General features: G+C 44.2%; 1 protein-coding gene across 1 annotated transcript in view; it reads right to left on the bottom strand.

Moving 5' to 3' along the window:
- LOC138266157 (acyl-CoA dehydrogenase family member 11-like) overlaps positions 1-11089 on the bottom strand; it is a 449188-nt gene extending 438099 nt beyond the window's left edge. The window contains exon 1 of the mRNA XM_069214616.1: positions 10974-11089. Within this exon, the coding sequence (XP_069070717.1) occupies positions 10974-10990 (17 nt within the window). The 5' untranslated portion in view covers positions 10991-11089. The remainder of the gene's footprint in view (positions 1-10973) is intronic.
- Positions 11090-18064: the final 6975 nt, after the last annotated feature.

Here is an 18064-nt window from a genome sequence, read left to right on the forward strand (position 1 = left end):
TTTGTGAAGGAGGTAACTTGAAATAATATGACTCCACATTTTTCGGGTCATGCCCAGTGAAATATGTAAATTTAGCTGAATAGTACTTTGGGCTCCCCACCGGTGGTGTTGAACAGTGTTCCCACTGTGTATAGTTTAATACTGGCCTGTGTCTAGTGGCATGGTGTCGGTAGTAATGTCCCCAATTGTTGTAGCAGAACATTTCCCCATAATTCATTGTATGTCCATATACATTATCACTTTCAAATACGGAATAGTCCTTCATTTCAGTTAGCATGGAATCAACTGTTTGGACATCCCAATCATCAGATACAACATCAGGTGTAATCAAATCTGTCATAGATATGTTGAACAAACATGGAATTTGAATGACCTCAGTAGGCCCATATATATCAAAGGGAATGTTGTCCCACACAATCCCATCATGAATCGGTATTGCTGAAATGTTCACAAGGGACAAGTCTCTTCGGACCTTATGTGAGGAATGATCTGGAGTTAAGACTTCTACCACAGGCTCTACAGAGGAGTGTTCAGGAATGTAGTGACCATTTATGAGCAAAAAGAAAACAGTCACAAAACCAACCCAAAAAAATGTCAAACAGACCATAAATAGTTCCATGGGTAGATTAAATAGTTATTTTTAAGCCATTGACACAGCTATCGTGATTTCGAAACATTGTCAATCACAATAGTGGAGGAGTCTGAGGAAAAATCGTCAATGTCTACAAAATAGCCAGAGGCAGTCTCTGCAAATTTTGGAGCCGGTGCATTACTTGTACATTGGTCCACTTCGCGTGGAGGCTCATGGTAGACGGTGTCATCAGACTGTGAAGTGTTCGTGTAAAAAACAGCCAAATCTTGGACAGGTGTTGTCATTGAAGTGGTAACTGGAACTAGCAAGAGTTTGTTTTCCGCCCTCCCCATGGCCGAAGAGGTATCTGTAACAGCGTTGGACATTGTTGCATAGTCCGTAGTAGTGTTGTTCATCCTACTTTGTAGAGCTTTGTCCTGTTTGGTAGTGATAGGGGATCGGGCACTACCCAAGGGACCTCTTGGTCTACTGTGAAGGATCGGTCACATGGTGTAGTTTGATGTCATCAATGGAAATGAATCTGTTCGTTCTGGAACCAGACAGTAGTGGTAAGATGACAGTTCTGGTACCTTGAATTCCCAAGACAGGGACAGGTGCTCTGTATGATGGACCGAATTCCTTCTTCACAGCGATCTTCTCACGAACCAGATCCCCTACTTTAGGAATCCAGCCAGTCGAAGATTTCGCTAAATCCCTTATTCCTAAGGTGGCAACACTGGTAAATGATTTATCATCACAAAATTGCTGAAGCTCCTGTAAGACAGTGAGACGTTCACTTATGTCAAACGGTGTTTCTGCTGCCACCAAACCAGAGCCCTCAAGATCTGGGACATACATAGGTATCCCAAAGAGAACCTCATAAGGAGTGTGTCCCCCCAAGGACCGTCTTGGCGTATTATTCAGTGCTGTCTGGACCCCATATAGGTGGTGAAGCCAACTGCGGCCTGAACCTAATACCCGAGCTGTTAAGGACTGCTTTAGATCACAGTTTCGCCTCTCCATGACCGAATTTCCCTCGGGATGGTATGGTGAGGAGTAATGGAGTTCAACACCCATCGTCCCCATGGTGTCCCTGAATGCCTTAGAGGCAAATGCAGGGCCTTGGTCAGAATGGAATGCTGCAACCGCATATGTACCGATGAAGATCAGCAAGTCTTTTATAACAGTTCGAGCATCAGCCGACCGCTGCGGCCATACCCACAGGAATCTAGAACATGAATCTACAGCAACTAAGATATATTTGTATGCACCATCAGGTTGTAGCGGGCCGCAATGGTCCAGGTACACACATTGTAGTGGCCTGCTGGACACTAAGAGGGATATCTGTGGTGGGCGTTTGATATTGGAGCCCTTTATTTGCTGGCAAATGTCACAACAAAGGACATATTTCTTTGTCCGTCTGCATAGACCAGGCCACCAGAAGAGTTTCTGTAAGAGTGTTATCGTGGCCGAAATACCAGCATGTGCAGAAGCGACACCCTCATGCGCTGCTTTTACTAGATCTAATCTCTGGTCTTTGTTGGGGATCACTCGATCTCCAACCCCAGGAATTGTTGCGTAGGCAACATTCGGTGCACTGATGTGGTAAGAATAATTTCTAGGGTATCCTTTCGGGAGGGGCTTGCCTCCAACCAAAGCTTTCACGGCACTCAGTATTTCATTATCCAGTCTCGTTTGTGAACGAGTCACTGAAGCCACAGAAGCCGTAGCTACTGCAGATTCGGCTGCTTCATCAGGCAAAGTGTTGCATGTAACGTGTACTCCTACACTTTGATGGCCCAATGTATGTACTACATGGACACACGGTAGCTTATCCTTAACATCAGCCACCCTCCCCCACAATGTCTTGTGTTTAATGGTGCTTCCTTTAGAATCTCTAAACCCATTTAGCTTCCAATGATTAAGATAATCATTGTATGACTGGACGCAGTAGTATGAGTCACAGACTATTAAGGTCAGGCATTCTAGCTCTGTGTGTTCTAGCGCTAATATAAGAGCTTTAAGTTCAGCCAACTGAGCTGTGCAGTCCCTTAGGGTCTGCGTGTAGGTGTTGTGAGGGTGGAAAACTCCATCCTCCATCACTCCGCTCACAGCTGCGCAAGTGGCTGAGTATTGATGTTTAGTACCTACAGCTGGTTGTGCTGAACCATCAGTGTAGATGACAGTGTGGTATCTGTCAAGTGGCAAGATATTTAGAGGAGCGGGGTACTCCTCTTCGTACTGGAGAAACTCTTGTGTCTGAAGTTTTGGATCAAAGATATAGTCAACATCAGTGGCAGTCAGAGACGTTGCCCACTGAATCCAACGTGGATGTAATGCTTTAGCGTTGGGTACGCTTGCTTTGGTGACAGCCTCTAAGGCCGGCACAGGGGTAACGACAATAATGCGTTTCCCTTGGGGAAGTGGCCTCTCCTTTATGACAGCCATTTGAACTGCAGTCAGAATCTTTTCTGTAGGTGCGAAATGTTGTTCTGCATTTGAGTATAAATGTGATTTATATGCTATGGGTACTGTGTCGCCTTCATTGAAGGAGACATAAGTAAATCCAATGGCACCGGCAATTATTCTGATGACCAAATTTGTTTTATTGTCACGTGTGTGCAAGTGTTTAGCTTCTAGCATGTCCTGTTGCAGTTCCTTAAGGATGCGTGTATGTTCAACTGTCCAGTGTCTGTTAGAAAAGTTTGGCTGTACCAAGTCATAAAGTGGCTTGATACGTTGTGCATAGTCTGGAATACATGTTCTGCCAAAGTTGAAGAAACCTAGTGAAGACTGTAGTTTCTTGAGAGTGTTAGGAGGGTGCAATTATGCACATTTCTCTAGAAAGTACGGGGCCAGGCTCTTCCCCTCATTCGATAGCTCGTATCCCAGGAACAATACACTGAGAAAGGCGATCTTACTTTTCTTAAAGTTGAATTTGTAACCGAGGTCTGCAAATCCCAAAATGATCCGATCGACCCTTACAAAAAGAATGTTGAGATCGTCGTCCGTGAGCTATATGTCATCCACGTAGGATAACGCCTCGTGATCAATATCATGTAATATTGATGTTACACGGGCTGAAAACAGCCCTGGGCTGTTCTTATAGCCTTGGGGTAAAGGACAAAAGCGTTTATGTGAGCCAAATGAGAATGCACTTAGGTCCCGACTTTCATGTGCTAAATTCTGGCAGAAAAATCCATTAGAAATATCTAATGTTGTTCATATATTTTTTACGCACTATATTGTTTATTAGTGCCGTGCTATGTGAGTTTTGTATAGCATATGTACGTGTATGACTATTTAAATGTCTGTAATCTATGACTATTCCGTAGGAATGGTCTGACTTTGCAATGGGGAATAACGGGTTATTCTTTGCAGATGTACAGGGCTCAATTACTCCCTGATACTCAAGTTGAGTGAGGATCTCCCTCACTGGAGCTTTTGCTTCATGTTTAACAGAATATTGTGGCTGAGGTTGGGGTGTAGACCTAATAGGAATGACATGACAAGGAGACTCCTTGTCCCAACCTACATGATTGCGATATAACGCAGGTGCCTGCGCTAAAGCCCATTCAGTAGCATAGGCTTGTTTTTCTGCTTCTGGAACAAGATTAGAAAAAAAGAAGGCAAAATGACATCTTCCCCATGTGGGAGCTTACGGACGTACTCAGGTGGCCAGTCCCTTTCGGCGATTAGGATATCACTAGTAAGTTCATCCCAAAATATCACACCAATGGTGCGCTCCACGTCTCCCTCTATTTTAAATTTTAAATCATAAACCCTGTCGGGTGGGAGAACGCAGCCGTCCGCAGTCTCAACTGCAATAAAATCGCTAGTTGCTGTCGCATCCAGATGATCTTTCAGACTCTGGCAACATATCGTGACCTCTGCTGCGCTATCTAACAGTGTCACTGCCCACATCTTGTTCCTCAACAATGTTCTCAAGTGTACTGGCATTTTTAGCTGACAGTGCTGCCACCTTTTTCTTTTTAAACTGTGGCTTTTGCTGAGGACTCTTTTCTTCTTTTTTGACTGTAGACTGTGTTAAGTCTTTCTTTTGTATCACGTATTCAGGACGTCGATCTGGATGGCCCCCTCTCTCGCTACGTCTATCTGGTGCGTCCTGAAAGGAACGAGAGGGACGTGAATCAGTATATCTGTCATGAGTTTTTATATTTTCCCTATTTCTGAGATTGTATCTCCTGTCTGAGTTCTCCGGGTGTGGAGAATCAACTCTCCTATTCTGTCTATCCTTAAATTCTTTTAATTTTTCCCAGCGCTTTTTAGAGCCCTCTTGTGCCTGCTTTGTACCTTCCTTAAGGGTGGTACTTTGTAATTCCAATTTCTTTGGTTTGGCTCCCAAACTATCCCGCCCTATACTAGTATAGTTTTCGGAAATTATTTTTGGTAGCTGTCTCTCCTGTTCCAATTGTGGAGTTTCTCAGAGACGCTGGCGTATAGCCAGTGCTACCACTTCCCCTTTAATATTACTGAGTATTATTGAGGAAACCGTGTCAAAGTTATGCATTAATTTCATCCCCAAATCTAAGGCTGGTGCAACCCCGTGCTCATTCTGTATTTGTTTTAACACTTCCGGTAAATTGGCAAGTGTCGGAGTCCCATGTGTGGTAGTATATATATAGAAGCAAAGACTGTACCCCATGTGGCGCAGTCATCCACTGAGGGAACCATCCCAAAGGGCAAGCACATTGTGAGAAGTCTATGTTTTTCCTGTGGTTCCGTATGGGGAAACACTGCTTCCAGCTGGTTTGTTTTCTGGGCTATCCAGAATGGTATTTTTTTTTTATCTCATTCTGTGGGTATTTTACCCATGATAGTATGCACTGTTTGTGGAGTAATCCCAGTAGCCAATTGGTATCCACCAGGTGCTGGTGGAGCTGGACGCGCTGGTGTTGTATTCAAAGTTCGCATTACGAACTGAACTAGTCTTCTATAAAGTGTCACTAACTCATATAAATTTCGTAGATCTGCTATTTGCATATTTGGTATGCCTGGAAGAGGTGTGTATGTGGCAAACATAGGCCACATTGGTCCATCATTAAAGGACCTAGTCTCACTCTTTGTAATACATGTGGTAGGGCGCCTTCAAACCAGTTCTGATGCTCTTGATACGCGAGTGATATTTCATGATACTGGTATGCTTTGTACCGTTGAGGTACGTTTGCAATTTCGGATGTGTGGAATGTATGTATTCTTCGGTCCACCTCAGGAAAGGTGACCCAACAGTAAAATGTTTCTGTTTGGTATGCTTCTATTATGAGTGTAACATCCCCGTCCTCTTCTGTAAGGCCATGCGCTAGTAGGTGTCGTGTTAATGCTTGTCTAGCATTCTCAGGAATTTCTTTGGCGTTAGCCATATTTGTAAAATTGGTCAGAGAAATGGAACACCAAATGGGGAGTATAGTCTTTTTATGAGTTCGAGCTCAAACAACCTACAGCCTAATCAGGTGTTACCTTTTTAGCTGAGGAGGATCTTCCCAAAGACCACGGTCGTCTCCGTTTAATGGTACTTAGGGTACTTGTTGTCTGTGAGACAGTGATAGGGTATCTGTAAATTAGTGCCTAAACACCATTGTTGATGGTGCCATGTTGTAGTTTGGACTCTTGCTCTGGGCAAGGCTGCTGGTTTAAGGATGACAGTACTTATGTTTGTAGGTGACTATGCCTATCCTACAACAAGTCGCAGCTGTCGTCCCAACCCTTCTGGCTCACTAGCAGCACCTCACCAAAAACCCAAATAGTAAAAAGTGATTTGTGGCAGCCTTTACGCATGGACTTGAGAGTATGACATCTCAGGGAGTGTTGTGGTTAAATGGAGATTACCCCTTTCTCACAGATACATCATGTCTCATCCAAACACAGGCAATAACGAAGATGCAGTAAAGTTTCAATGGTTTTTATTTAACACAACTGCAATCTGCGATAAGTTGCATGGGCTGCAATGATTAGGATAATGAACAGTTCAAGAAACAGAATTGTAAAGACAAGAGTCATTATTACAAAGACCCCCACCATCTTGCAATAACATGAAAAGACATAAGGTGTGTAATATGTCCTAATACCCTATCATGATAGGCCTAACCTCCTACCTAAAGGAGAGCTGGGTATGTTAAACCTAATCTGCCAATGCCATGTCCATGAGAGGAGCCCTCACCCCTTGTTACCTTGGAATGAGGTCTTTATCTCAGACTCCGTAGGGACACGAAGACTGAGTCAGCATCAAGACGACGTGCAGCATCGATATCAGCGATGGTGGCGATGCCCTCTGGTCGGAATCCCTCTGATTATCTGTCTAAAGTGTGATGTATTTATACAGATCTACTCGGACCCCTGACGTAGGTGTGTTCCCAAACAATAGATAACAGGCATGTTTGGGCGGCAATTAATATAAACAATTCCCTCAAAAGCATGGAGAGGGAAAGTCCCTTAGTGTGAACACCTACTGTTTGTTTGTCTTTGTCACTTCATCTTGACGCCTTAACGCGGTGGCACTGATAATGCAAATCATAACAAGTGGCCTAACTATAAACAAGGCAGCCATCTTAGAAGAATAAAATAATTAAATGGGCTAAGACAGAGCAAGCTACGTAGGTTAAAAGTCACTAGGTGACGGGAGCACGAGTCTGCAAGCCAAAGGCTAACTCCTGTTATCCCATTAAAACAAACTAGGATTCACTACAGCCCCTTTTGGCACACGTGTTCACTGCAGAACAGTGGTATGGGTTCGTCCAGGTCTGCACGGCGCTTCACTCTCGGCTCAGTCTCCAGCAGCCCTCTCCTGGCATATGGGGGCCGCACAGGTGAGAAGGCACACAGGCAACGACTTGATCAGCATACATCGATACACCTACTGGACTTCGTTCCCTCCAATGCTCTCCTTTTCCTCACAGGGCACACTGGTCTTGGCAAGCAGACGGCGCTGATACAATAAGCTCCAAGGCAAGTGATCTTGGTGTCCTGGATGATGTCCCCTCACCCAGCAGGGAGACTAGCAAGCCTTTGCCCCCAGTTCTGACCACAGGCAGAAGTCTTGCAGAGCTTCCCCTTCTCAGACAGCTGGTTTGATTGCTTGGCTGATACATTTTAAAGGAATCAACCTCCCCTTCTGAAAGTCTGTTTCCAGACACCAAAATGTAATTTGGGTTTGAGTCACTTACGTTTTATGTACAGCTGGTTATTTTGTTTTTAATAGCTTTCTTGCTTGGTTAATACAGAAGTGTCCATACAGAGTTTCTCTTTTGAAAACTCTAGGTATTTGAGTGCTGTTTTGGTATGATTTTTTTTCGGTTGGGCTAGGTAAACTATCTCTCTGGAACCAGGGATTTTCTCATCTTGTATGCACTGTAACGAGGAGAACATGAACTTAAGGTAATTATTCCTGTTAAGTAACCAGCTCATTATGGTGCAGTTAAACAGTCCGCTCTCAATCACTGACAGTATATTTTTCTTTGACCCCCATAGAGCCTGACAGTTGATGTTGAACTGTTCTCTCTGGAGCAGGACCAAGACAGAGTTGCATAAGGCTCTGGGTCTAGAGTGGTAGAGTGGATAAAAAAATGGCCTGGATGTGTATTTGAGAGACTGCCAGTGGCTGGGATTAAAACAAGAATTACTTATACCTCTGTTTTTGTTGCTGAGCATTTTAACACATCGTGAGTGGATAGCTCTAGCTTCTCTGCCAGTCCCCCAAATTAAATTATTAAAACAGTCACTCTACCTAATGTGCTGGATTGATGGGTCCACGGCCAGGACGAAGAATAGGGGTGATATCAGGCACCAATGTCTACTCCCTCTCTTAAGTACCAATCTGTATAAATGTTGAACTCTGGGCTGAGATCATTTGCAAATACCCATCTCATGCATTTTTGGCCCCATGCTCACTGTCTTGACGACCCTTCTCAACAAGACAAAGTTGACAAAATCAAACAAACTTTTAACATCTAGGGACAAGAAACTTGCAGGCGCTCTGCCCTAATCACCTTATTAGTAAAATATAAATATATTCTCTTATTATGCGCTACAAGCTATATGCCTAACCTGAATAAAGCCTGCCTTATCAAGGGCAATATGGTTAGGCAGAAGCTTATCTAGCTGTGCGGTCCAAAATATTGGAAAACAACTTGTGAGCTATATAACTTAGTATCCTTAGCCGTATTTGGTAGTGCTGTGATGGCCTCCACCATGTAATCTATAATGGCTCATAGGTCAAAAAAATAACTATTGGCTAGATTTGCTAAATGTTTAATCACTGTTAGGGGGAACCTTCTTATAGGACTGTAAACCAGAGCCATCTTGTATGGGATCCTGTCTCCCTTCAAGCCTGATATAGATGTAATAATCTCTTTCATCATTATAATGGCTTCTACCTTCCCTCTGATCCCTTCTACTTAAGGGAAGCCTCATGCAGTTATAGAGTTTGCCAACTGACGCCCAGCTGTAGGTTTCTGCAGTTCACACTTTTTACTAAAACTTTCTAAATTTATTATGTTTGCCATTGTCATTTTACTCAAAACACTTGTTGATAGGTTTGTGTATTTACAATAGATGTGTCTTTCACCAAATGGTTCTCAAACCGCAGAGTACTCGGTTGCTGTTCCCTCTGTAATAAGGGACATTTCCTCATTATAGGTGTGTGATTGGAAATTGATTCGAACCCAGACTCAACCCTATCCAGTGAGTAGTTAAGGGTTACACTTATCAAAATATAAAGATTTTTGGTGTTACTTGTGCATGTTGGAGCCGGAATAATCCCCTCTCCCTTGCACTCACAAGCATCCATACATCTGACAAGCTGGGAGAGGACGTAAATCATACCTAGATTATAAAGTGTGGGATGATCCAGGCCAGGACCTTTGCCACATTCAGGCCACTTCAAGGGATCACTGAACCTTTCACAAAGGAGACTCATGGGGATATGCCTCTGAAAAGAGTTGTCATTGTCTACTCTACAGGCCTTCAACTGACGCTAATGTGATGGTTCTCTCACAAGTGTGTTTTAGGAAAGATGTATCCCTTTCTTTACTGAGAGCCTTTCCATCAGAGGGCAGTACTTCGCCATTAAAACTGTGACCCCTTTACTCTTGCCAGTAGCTGATGCACAGTATTATTCGGGGGAAAAATGGTCTTCTGGTCTTTCAACAGCAGATGTTTTCCCTATAAATACCAAGTCCCTGACCCTACCTCCTGTAACTGCACGAGCAGACAAATTCTCTGTTCAGGCAATTGAAAACACAGGTAATAGGCAGAATTATCTAAAATAACGTCAAGCCCTTTAACATTTGTCAAAGGCCCATCACTAATTCCAGTGTTAAAGTATGCTGCAGCTTCCACAGCTGCTCACTCCATCAATTACCCCAAATACATAAACTTCCTCCCTATAGACTGTATCTCCCATCTGCCAATGTCTTGAGGTAGCTGGTGCCAGTCTTACCCATCCACCCCATTTGGGGTCTGCACTGTCTAATCCCACTCATACACCTGAATATGTCCCTACTTATTTAATTATCTTATCAAGTTTTTCTTGATGGCCACTTCCAATGTCAAGCCACCGGGGTACAAAGTCTGTACAACTAATTGTATGTGGTCTTCAGTGTCTATACGACGATCAAAATGGAGAGAACAGTCAATATCAGAATACATAATTAGTTATTAAAACACTTCATTATTATTCGAAGTATTAACCAGATACTTTCAAACTGCCCGCTCCCTAGTTCTCCAAACACACTCCGGCGTCAATGTAGCTTTTTCCAACCATTTCCACTCTTAAAGTCTGATTGGGGTGCTTCCGCCCTGATCTTCACAGTCTATCTTTTGTCCCCAAATTCTACCGCCCCCTAAGAAATCAACTTTTAATGCTTCATCGTCATTGTTATTCCTAGTTCCCTAAAGTCTGCCATCCTTCTCCGAATCGACCCATTCAATCCAACTTCTAGGTATTTATAGCCAATAGTTCCCACCCAAACACCATCAACCTATAGATGTCTAAAGCATGTTTCCCTCATAGCAGTAAAATAACTCTGTGTCAACGTTCATTAATCAGCCATAGCGTTTTAAATAATACTACGCCGCATTCTGGGTCTCACAGTTTCTCATTTACCGAGGTAAGCATGGGCTAAACAAAATCAAAATATGTTTGCGTTTGTTCATTCCCTAAGACTTCTGAAATTATCGCATAGCACCGGTCCTTTAAGACTTCAGAGTCATTAACACAAACAGAGAACCACAGAACACAAGCGCCGGGTCCACTTAGCATATCCCAGCCCAGTCACGTCAGAGATTCTGTCTGCAAGTATGCCTTTTAACGCTGACCCCCAACTTCTCTCATCCTTCCAAGATTTCCACTTCCCGAACTGGAAATTAATTTCTGCAACAAAAGTACCTGGTGAGTGCAGACATGCCGTGGAACTTTTGAGGCGATTGGCGAATGGCGAACAAGGACAACCGGGATCTATCGGCGGCTGCTGGAGGGAGGGGCTAAGCCAGGGTGTCCAATAGCTGACACGGTTAGAGACTGACAGAGTGGTGACCCAAAGGTTTATCCGCTGACGCGGACGCCAGGGTGTTCGGCAGGAAACCCGGGCACTGGAGGGGAGGGGAGGGGCGTGTTCTTTCGAATAATGCGAGGAGAGCAGCACTGAGGGAAAGTCTTGTTCTGTGAGGTAAACAAGTGAGCCTGTAGCCCTAAGCTTATTTATTATCTGCCCCCAAGGCAGCCAGTCGGTGTACGTTGGAACAATACGAGGAGAGAGGTACTGCAGGGAAACCTTCTATACACAAGAGCGCTTGTTGATACTGCAGCGCGCCTGACCTGTGAGGAAAACAAGCCTGCATGTAGCATATGTCTGCCACTAAGACACATCCCTGCTTTCTGGGATGGTTCGTCTTGTTCCAATGAAACCCACTGGCACAGTGCACATGAAAGTAATGATCTATTACATGAAAATTCAGGATCTGAAAACTGTTTTTTTGTGGCATGGAACCATAAGAGTATCCTTTAAAGGCATAGGGGCGGGCCTTATGTACAACGCAAACCCACTAAAACACTTTTTTAAATTTAAATTTGCTAAATTCAGTTAACTATTTTACGAATCATTAAATGGGATTGGGAAACAACAAGGGATCAGTATTTGCAAGGGGTGTGATTAGGGCATCCCGTTCAAATACAAATACTTATGGTGTGTATTAACTTTCTGCAACTGAAATAGGGTTGCAAAACATTAACATTTTCTCACCAACTCAAAGGTGGTGGTAACCAATTCACAAACTAGAAGGTGCCCACCACGACACCCTTTCTTTCCCTTTTTGCATGTTGACAAAAACGTTTTTTAGGAGTTGGCAGTGCCTACCTACTCCTAACAAATGTTTTGTGCATTATATATATAGTATATTTGTTTAAACCCATCCTCTTTTCCCTTAAGGAATACGAGCTGCATAAAAAAATGATTACTTTATTTAAAAGCCATTATAGACATGGTGATCCGCTGACCCCTAACAGGCCGCTATCCCTGTGATCGTGTCCACCTGTAGTGGGTTGCAATATGTGACCTACCTAATGAATATTAATGAGATAGGTTGAATGGCAAGCAGCTACGATTCTGTATTTTGTGAACCAACCTATTAGTACGTAGATTGTGCACTTGTGCAACTACTTTTAGCAAATCAATTCTTTGTACACGAAGCCCATACTGCAGTTTAGAGTGGTCTCTATCTCTGACAGTGTGAGGTGTGAAGACAGCTTTGTTTACAAGCAGCTGAGCCTTAAGAGTTTGCATCACACTGGGGGGTCTGCCCTCATATTTTATGTGACAGACTTTTTTAAAGTATGATTTAATAGCACAGACATCTGCAATACATACTGTCAATGTATCTTTAACCTAAGTGTGGGTGTCGGCTGTTGGTTGACTCCTGCACTACTTCCTCAGTTCATGTGCTGGCCATCTTCCTCCCTGCAGTGGGTGTCTCCTTGTCCTGAGCTGACATAGCTGTAGTTGCTCCTCTCAGCTGGGTGTGCCTTTGCTGTCTGTGCTGGGTAGACTCCTCCCTGTTCCATGGAGGGTACTTCCTGGTTCTGATGTCATCACTCAGAACCAGGAAGTGTGTTTGCTCCTATTTTATTTGCACCCGCTCGCAATTTGCGAGCCAGTCGCAATTTGCGACTCTGGACCACACCCTTGTGCAATTTGCTATATCATTCGCAACCCCATACCTAACACCTGCCAATCTGAATGAGAGGTGCTACAACATAGGACATCGTTGAACCAGAACTGTCATTGAGAGGACCTTTGGCTTGTTGAAGTCACGTTTCCGATGCCTACACAAAAGTGGAGGGACACTCCAGTAAGCCCCAGAGTCTGCATGCAAGATCGTGGCAACATGTGCCATCCTCCACAACATAGCCACCAGACTTGGGCTATATCTCACCCTTGACGACACAGATTCGGAGGATGAGGAGCAAGAGCTACCACACCGACAGCCTGGAGATGGTAGCATTGCATTGGAGGGCAGACAGAGACGGGACCACATTGCAACTCACTACTTTGGCAGGTACGTGGCAACCGTGACGACACTCACAAATGTAAGACACACATAGCCAGGTTGTGCTGTACATAAAATAATCCCTTTAATGTCAGGAGTGTAATAATGAACTGTTGACGTCTAAACAGCAAGAAAAAAGTAAAATGTAATGTCTGACACATTTACATCATGTGCCTCAGGCAAACCCCAGATTAGCAAAATCACACCCTCCTGCGACTACGGCTACCATGGCCCGATCCTGGGTGGTCCCCTGATCCTTGGCGGGCACTGCTACTCCGCAGGATGCGTGCATCTGAGGCAGAAACGCTGCTCACGCTGGAGATGTCCTCACTATCTTGAGGGGTATCGCCAATGCCCCTTGCTGCCTGGGTGGTCTCTATTAGGTCGACTGCATGACTGATGCACCCTAGTCCCCTTGCTACATCACCAGCAAATTGCCCAAGTTCCACCTGTAGCTTTACAGTGCGCCTTGACAGGCAGGTAGTAGTGGTTGCAAGGCGGCCAATCGACTGACTCAGCCGGTCCAACCGGGCAGCAGTGTTGCGCTCTCTGCGCCTTGCATGGGCCCTATCTGCCACCATTTCCCTGACCAGGTCATTGATGGAGGTGGTGAGGTTTGCCATGTTGTTGTTCATAGTAGTGAATTGTGTGTCAACATTGGCAAAACCCTGTGAGAGTGTCTGTTGTAGTCTGTGTAGGTTCCTGTTCATTACCCGCATATGTTTATTTTGCAGGCGGTGACTGCTCAGTAAGGATGCCTCCAGTCCTATTAATTGTTCACCTGTGACATCCTCCTGACCTGCTGACGGTGTTTGACGTTGCCGTCTCCACCCAGACCCAGCTGACCTATGTGGCTGACTCACACTCATCTGTGGCCCCGGTGTTAGGTTGCCTCTCTCAGTGTCGATATCTGTCTCCTCAGTGGTCTCACGTGCATGGTGGACAAGTGGTGTGGTCATGCACTCCCCTGCTGTTACACTGGCTGCCTCGTCTGCTGTGATGGTGGCAGATTCTTCTCTCTGCACAGTAGGGTCATTGGTGGGTACTTGTGGGAGACCTGTGGGACACGGGATACACTGTCAGTGCCTCTCATATGTGTGGTGTATCACAATAAATATTCATCAAAAGTTGGACTACTGTACTACATTGCCCATAATGCATTATTCTGTAGGTTGCAATTTAGGCATGGAGCAAATCTGGAGGATGCATGCTTTTGTGTACTGTGGTTGTGTGCATGGTGCATTGAGTGGTATAAATAAGTGATTTTTGCTACTTACTTTTGGATGTTCCAGGCGCAGAACTGTCCAGGTCTCCAATTCCTACCACAGCCTCCGGCTCCAGAGTGGTCTCCACCATGCTCTCAATGTCTGTAGGAGATGGTACTGTGGATGGTCCTCCTCCAGTTCCATGCACCTCCCTCATTCGCTCTGCCACCCTTTCTTTGGTCCTGGACCTGAGGTCGTACCACCTTTTGCGGACCTCATCAATGGTGCGATGGCTGACTCCAATTGCATTGATTTTACTCAAGATGTCCTGCCAGATCTTCTTCTTTTGTATGTCAGGGACACTCATTGATGCCTTGCCGAACAAGACATCATGGTGCAGGCAGCACTCCTTAGTCAGGACCTCCAGCTCCTTTTCTGAAAACTTTAGTTTCCTCTTCCTCCCTGCAGTGGGTGTCGCCTTGTCCTGAGCTGACATAGCTGTAGTTACTCCTCTCAGCTGGGTGTGCCTTTGCTGTCTGTGCTGGGTAGGCTCCTCTCTGTTCCATGGGGGGTACTTCCTGGTTCTGATGTCATCACTCAGAACCAGGAAGTGTGTTTTCTCCTATTTTATTTGCACCTGCTTGCAATTTGCGAGCCAGTCGCAATTTGCGACTCCGGACCACACCCTTGTGCAATTTGCGATATCGCAATTTGCGATTTCGCGAATTGCGGTGCGACTCCGCACGAATCGCAAAATGGTATTGCGATTTCTACCTACATCCCGTTTTGCGAGTCGGAAATAGCGATTCGCAATGAGCCGCTATTTCCGACTCGCAATTCTTTAGCTTCGTACATGTGGCCCATGGAGGCTAATATTATCCCTCGCATCCCTTAAGGGCGCAGAGTCCTATACCGTAGCACTGTTCCCACTGGACTGACCTGCGGGAAAGCTCTATTACAAAGTTCCCACCGGTCAGCCAGGCAGAAACATTATAACTGGGCAGGGGGGAGCTACCTTTATGACAGTAGCATCCTCCCTGTGGCATTGCCGACTGCCAATGTCATAATCAGGCCCTAAATGTTTGCTCCATATATAATACAAATTTAACCACATACAGGATACACATGACCCCTGACTTGCTTCTTAGTCAGGGCCACTGGAATTATGCAATTGTGGGTAGGTTGCGATTTTCACATAATTACAGATTTGCCGCATTTGCCACATAATCCATCATCTGCCACATAATCGGAAGATTTTTACAAAAAAAATTGTTTCTGGTTCAGTTTGAATAAAACTACTAAAGATGCAACAATATATTGCAGCTCAGTGAAAGGCCCTTTGCAAAGCTGGACTGGCCACCTTTCTGTGGCTTATTGCTATATTTGGGTGTTAAATTGGTACTGATGAAGTGCACCCAATGCTTAGAGAGTTTAACCAAGTTTAAAAATGACAAAATAAGAAGTAATATATTACAAAATGTGCTGCATTATGCTGCATAATTTGCCTTTTCTTGCAGCATAATTTATTCTACCCTGCTACATAATTTGGACCTCTCCTGCTACATAATTCCATAGACCCTGCTCTTAGTTCATTAACAGCATTGTCATCGGTGCGGGGCAAGAATGTTTCTCTAATCATGGTTGTAAACTTTCACTTTTAATGAATATGTAACTAAAGCATGAAGTGGTAGCGTAACTGTTCTTTCCAATCAACACATTTTACATTGAAATAGCCACTAAATTTCCAAGTGACATGCGGTTTTACTGATAAAACTATGTAGTGTACAAACAATAATGTTTGGAAATCGGGTTTCTGCAAATAATTGTCATTTGGACATCACCAATTAAAGTGTTCTGATTTGTTTTGCTCCTATTTAAATCTTTATCTCACACTTATGAATTACAAAAAAAAGTGCCTTTGTAATTCCTGATATATTTGTACTATTTATTTGCAAGCTATTTAAATGTTGTGTTTAGTAGAAGACTGCCATCCAACAGCTTTTTGTTTCACAATGATTATCAGACAGTTCACTTTACAAAATCCTCTAACTTTAGTCAGAGAAAAAAACTAAACACCATTTTTCAGGACAAGATAAGCAGCACTTAGAAACAAGCATTTGCAATGCAACGGGTCTCGCATTTCTCCAAGTTAGAGCTATTAGCAGTTGTAAACTCCCAACCAGACTTTTCTTGCCACATTAAATGGCAACAAACAACACGATGGCGCTGCTACAGTTCACTCGTAGTGAAACCTATTGGCAAAAGTGCAATTATCTACGTATCCGGCAAAAGTGGAATTAACTATGTAACAGGGTCGAGGTCATGGAAAGCGCTCGACTTCTGCTAAGCGAGATTGCACTGCAAAAAAAGATAAAAAGTAGTCCACAAAGCGGACGGAAAACAGCGACCCTCGCATGTTTTCAGTACTTGGTCGCTGTACTCGAGGAGGGCTAACCACCCGAAAAGGCATGACGTATGCATGCCTTCCACTTATGAAAGCAATCAGATTTTAACAGGCAAGCCCACGAACCAATGAAAGACACTGACGTGAGATCGACGGAGCTCCAAGCCCTTTTCTAACTACTAAAGCGTCTCGCAAGCGCATGTGACGCAGGCTCGACCCTAAAAAGACAGACTGACATTTGACCTCTGTCCTTGAATAGACATCAAATGTGTCAAGATAAAACAAGATTTAAAGGCATCTTTATTGCTCATCCATTTTCTGACAGAAAAGAACACCTATTCCTTTCCAGCTCCGGCCCACTCCCCAGAAAGGACTAGTAGGTCCTAAAAATAGCTCGACCTGATAAAATCTTGCTCGCCATAGCAAGTGGGCAAGTATATTTTTCGAGGCCTGCACACACAGCAGATTATGCCCTTCCATTTTAGGGTAGAAAATGGTTCTAGACATAGTTTTGGTGTTTGCTTGCAACTCAAAACATACACCCGCAGGCTGAAAACCTCTAGCAGTCACATCCAAAGCTCTTATGTCCAAAACTCCCCAGAAAGATACCAAATACAACAGTATCGCCATTTTCCATGACAACGACTTTAATGACATTATTTCCCCAACTTTCTACTTCCTTTAACACCTGTGACACATCCTACAAAGATGTGTACTTTGCCTTAGGGGCAACCTCCAATCGCAGGCCTTTTAATATTCTTTTAACCAATGCATGTTGACCAATCGCAGTTCCATTCACCCATTCATGCGCAGCTGAAATAGCTGACCTGCTTAAGTTTGCTGAGTTGTACGCTATACCTTTCTTATTCAATACCGACAAATGATTCACCACTACTACCACAGGTACTGATACAGGATCTAAAGTCCTCGCAGCACACCAACTAGGCCATCCTCACCATGCCGCTCTGTACATCGTCGATGTTCCTGGTGCCCATGATTCCTCAATAAGCCCTGAAGCCTCTTCCGATAACCCAGGAATCTGCTATACTCCCCTGAAATCAGCAATCCCATCAGAACCAACTGACCTCCTGTTACCAACTTGTGATAAATTCTCTGGGCATCCAAAGTAACTCCGGAAAGCTGGGTAATAACACTGGGTGGTCAAGCTCATCACATCCAGGAACCACACCTGTGATTACCAAAACAAAGTTATTAAAACTAACTCCACCCTCTTTTTCCTCACCTTCATGAGCAATCTCTGAATTAACAAAAAGGTAGAGAACGCATACAACCTCCCTTTCCCCCAGTCCTGAAGAAAAGCATCTA

The sequence above is a fragment of the Pleurodeles waltl genome, chromosome 11 (assembly GCF_031143425.1).
Source record: "Pleurodeles waltl isolate 20211129_DDA chromosome 11, aPleWal1.hap1.20221129, whole genome shotgun sequence".
NCBI classification, from domain to species: Eukaryota; Metazoa; Chordata; class Amphibia; order Caudata; family Salamandridae; genus Pleurodeles; species Pleurodeles waltl.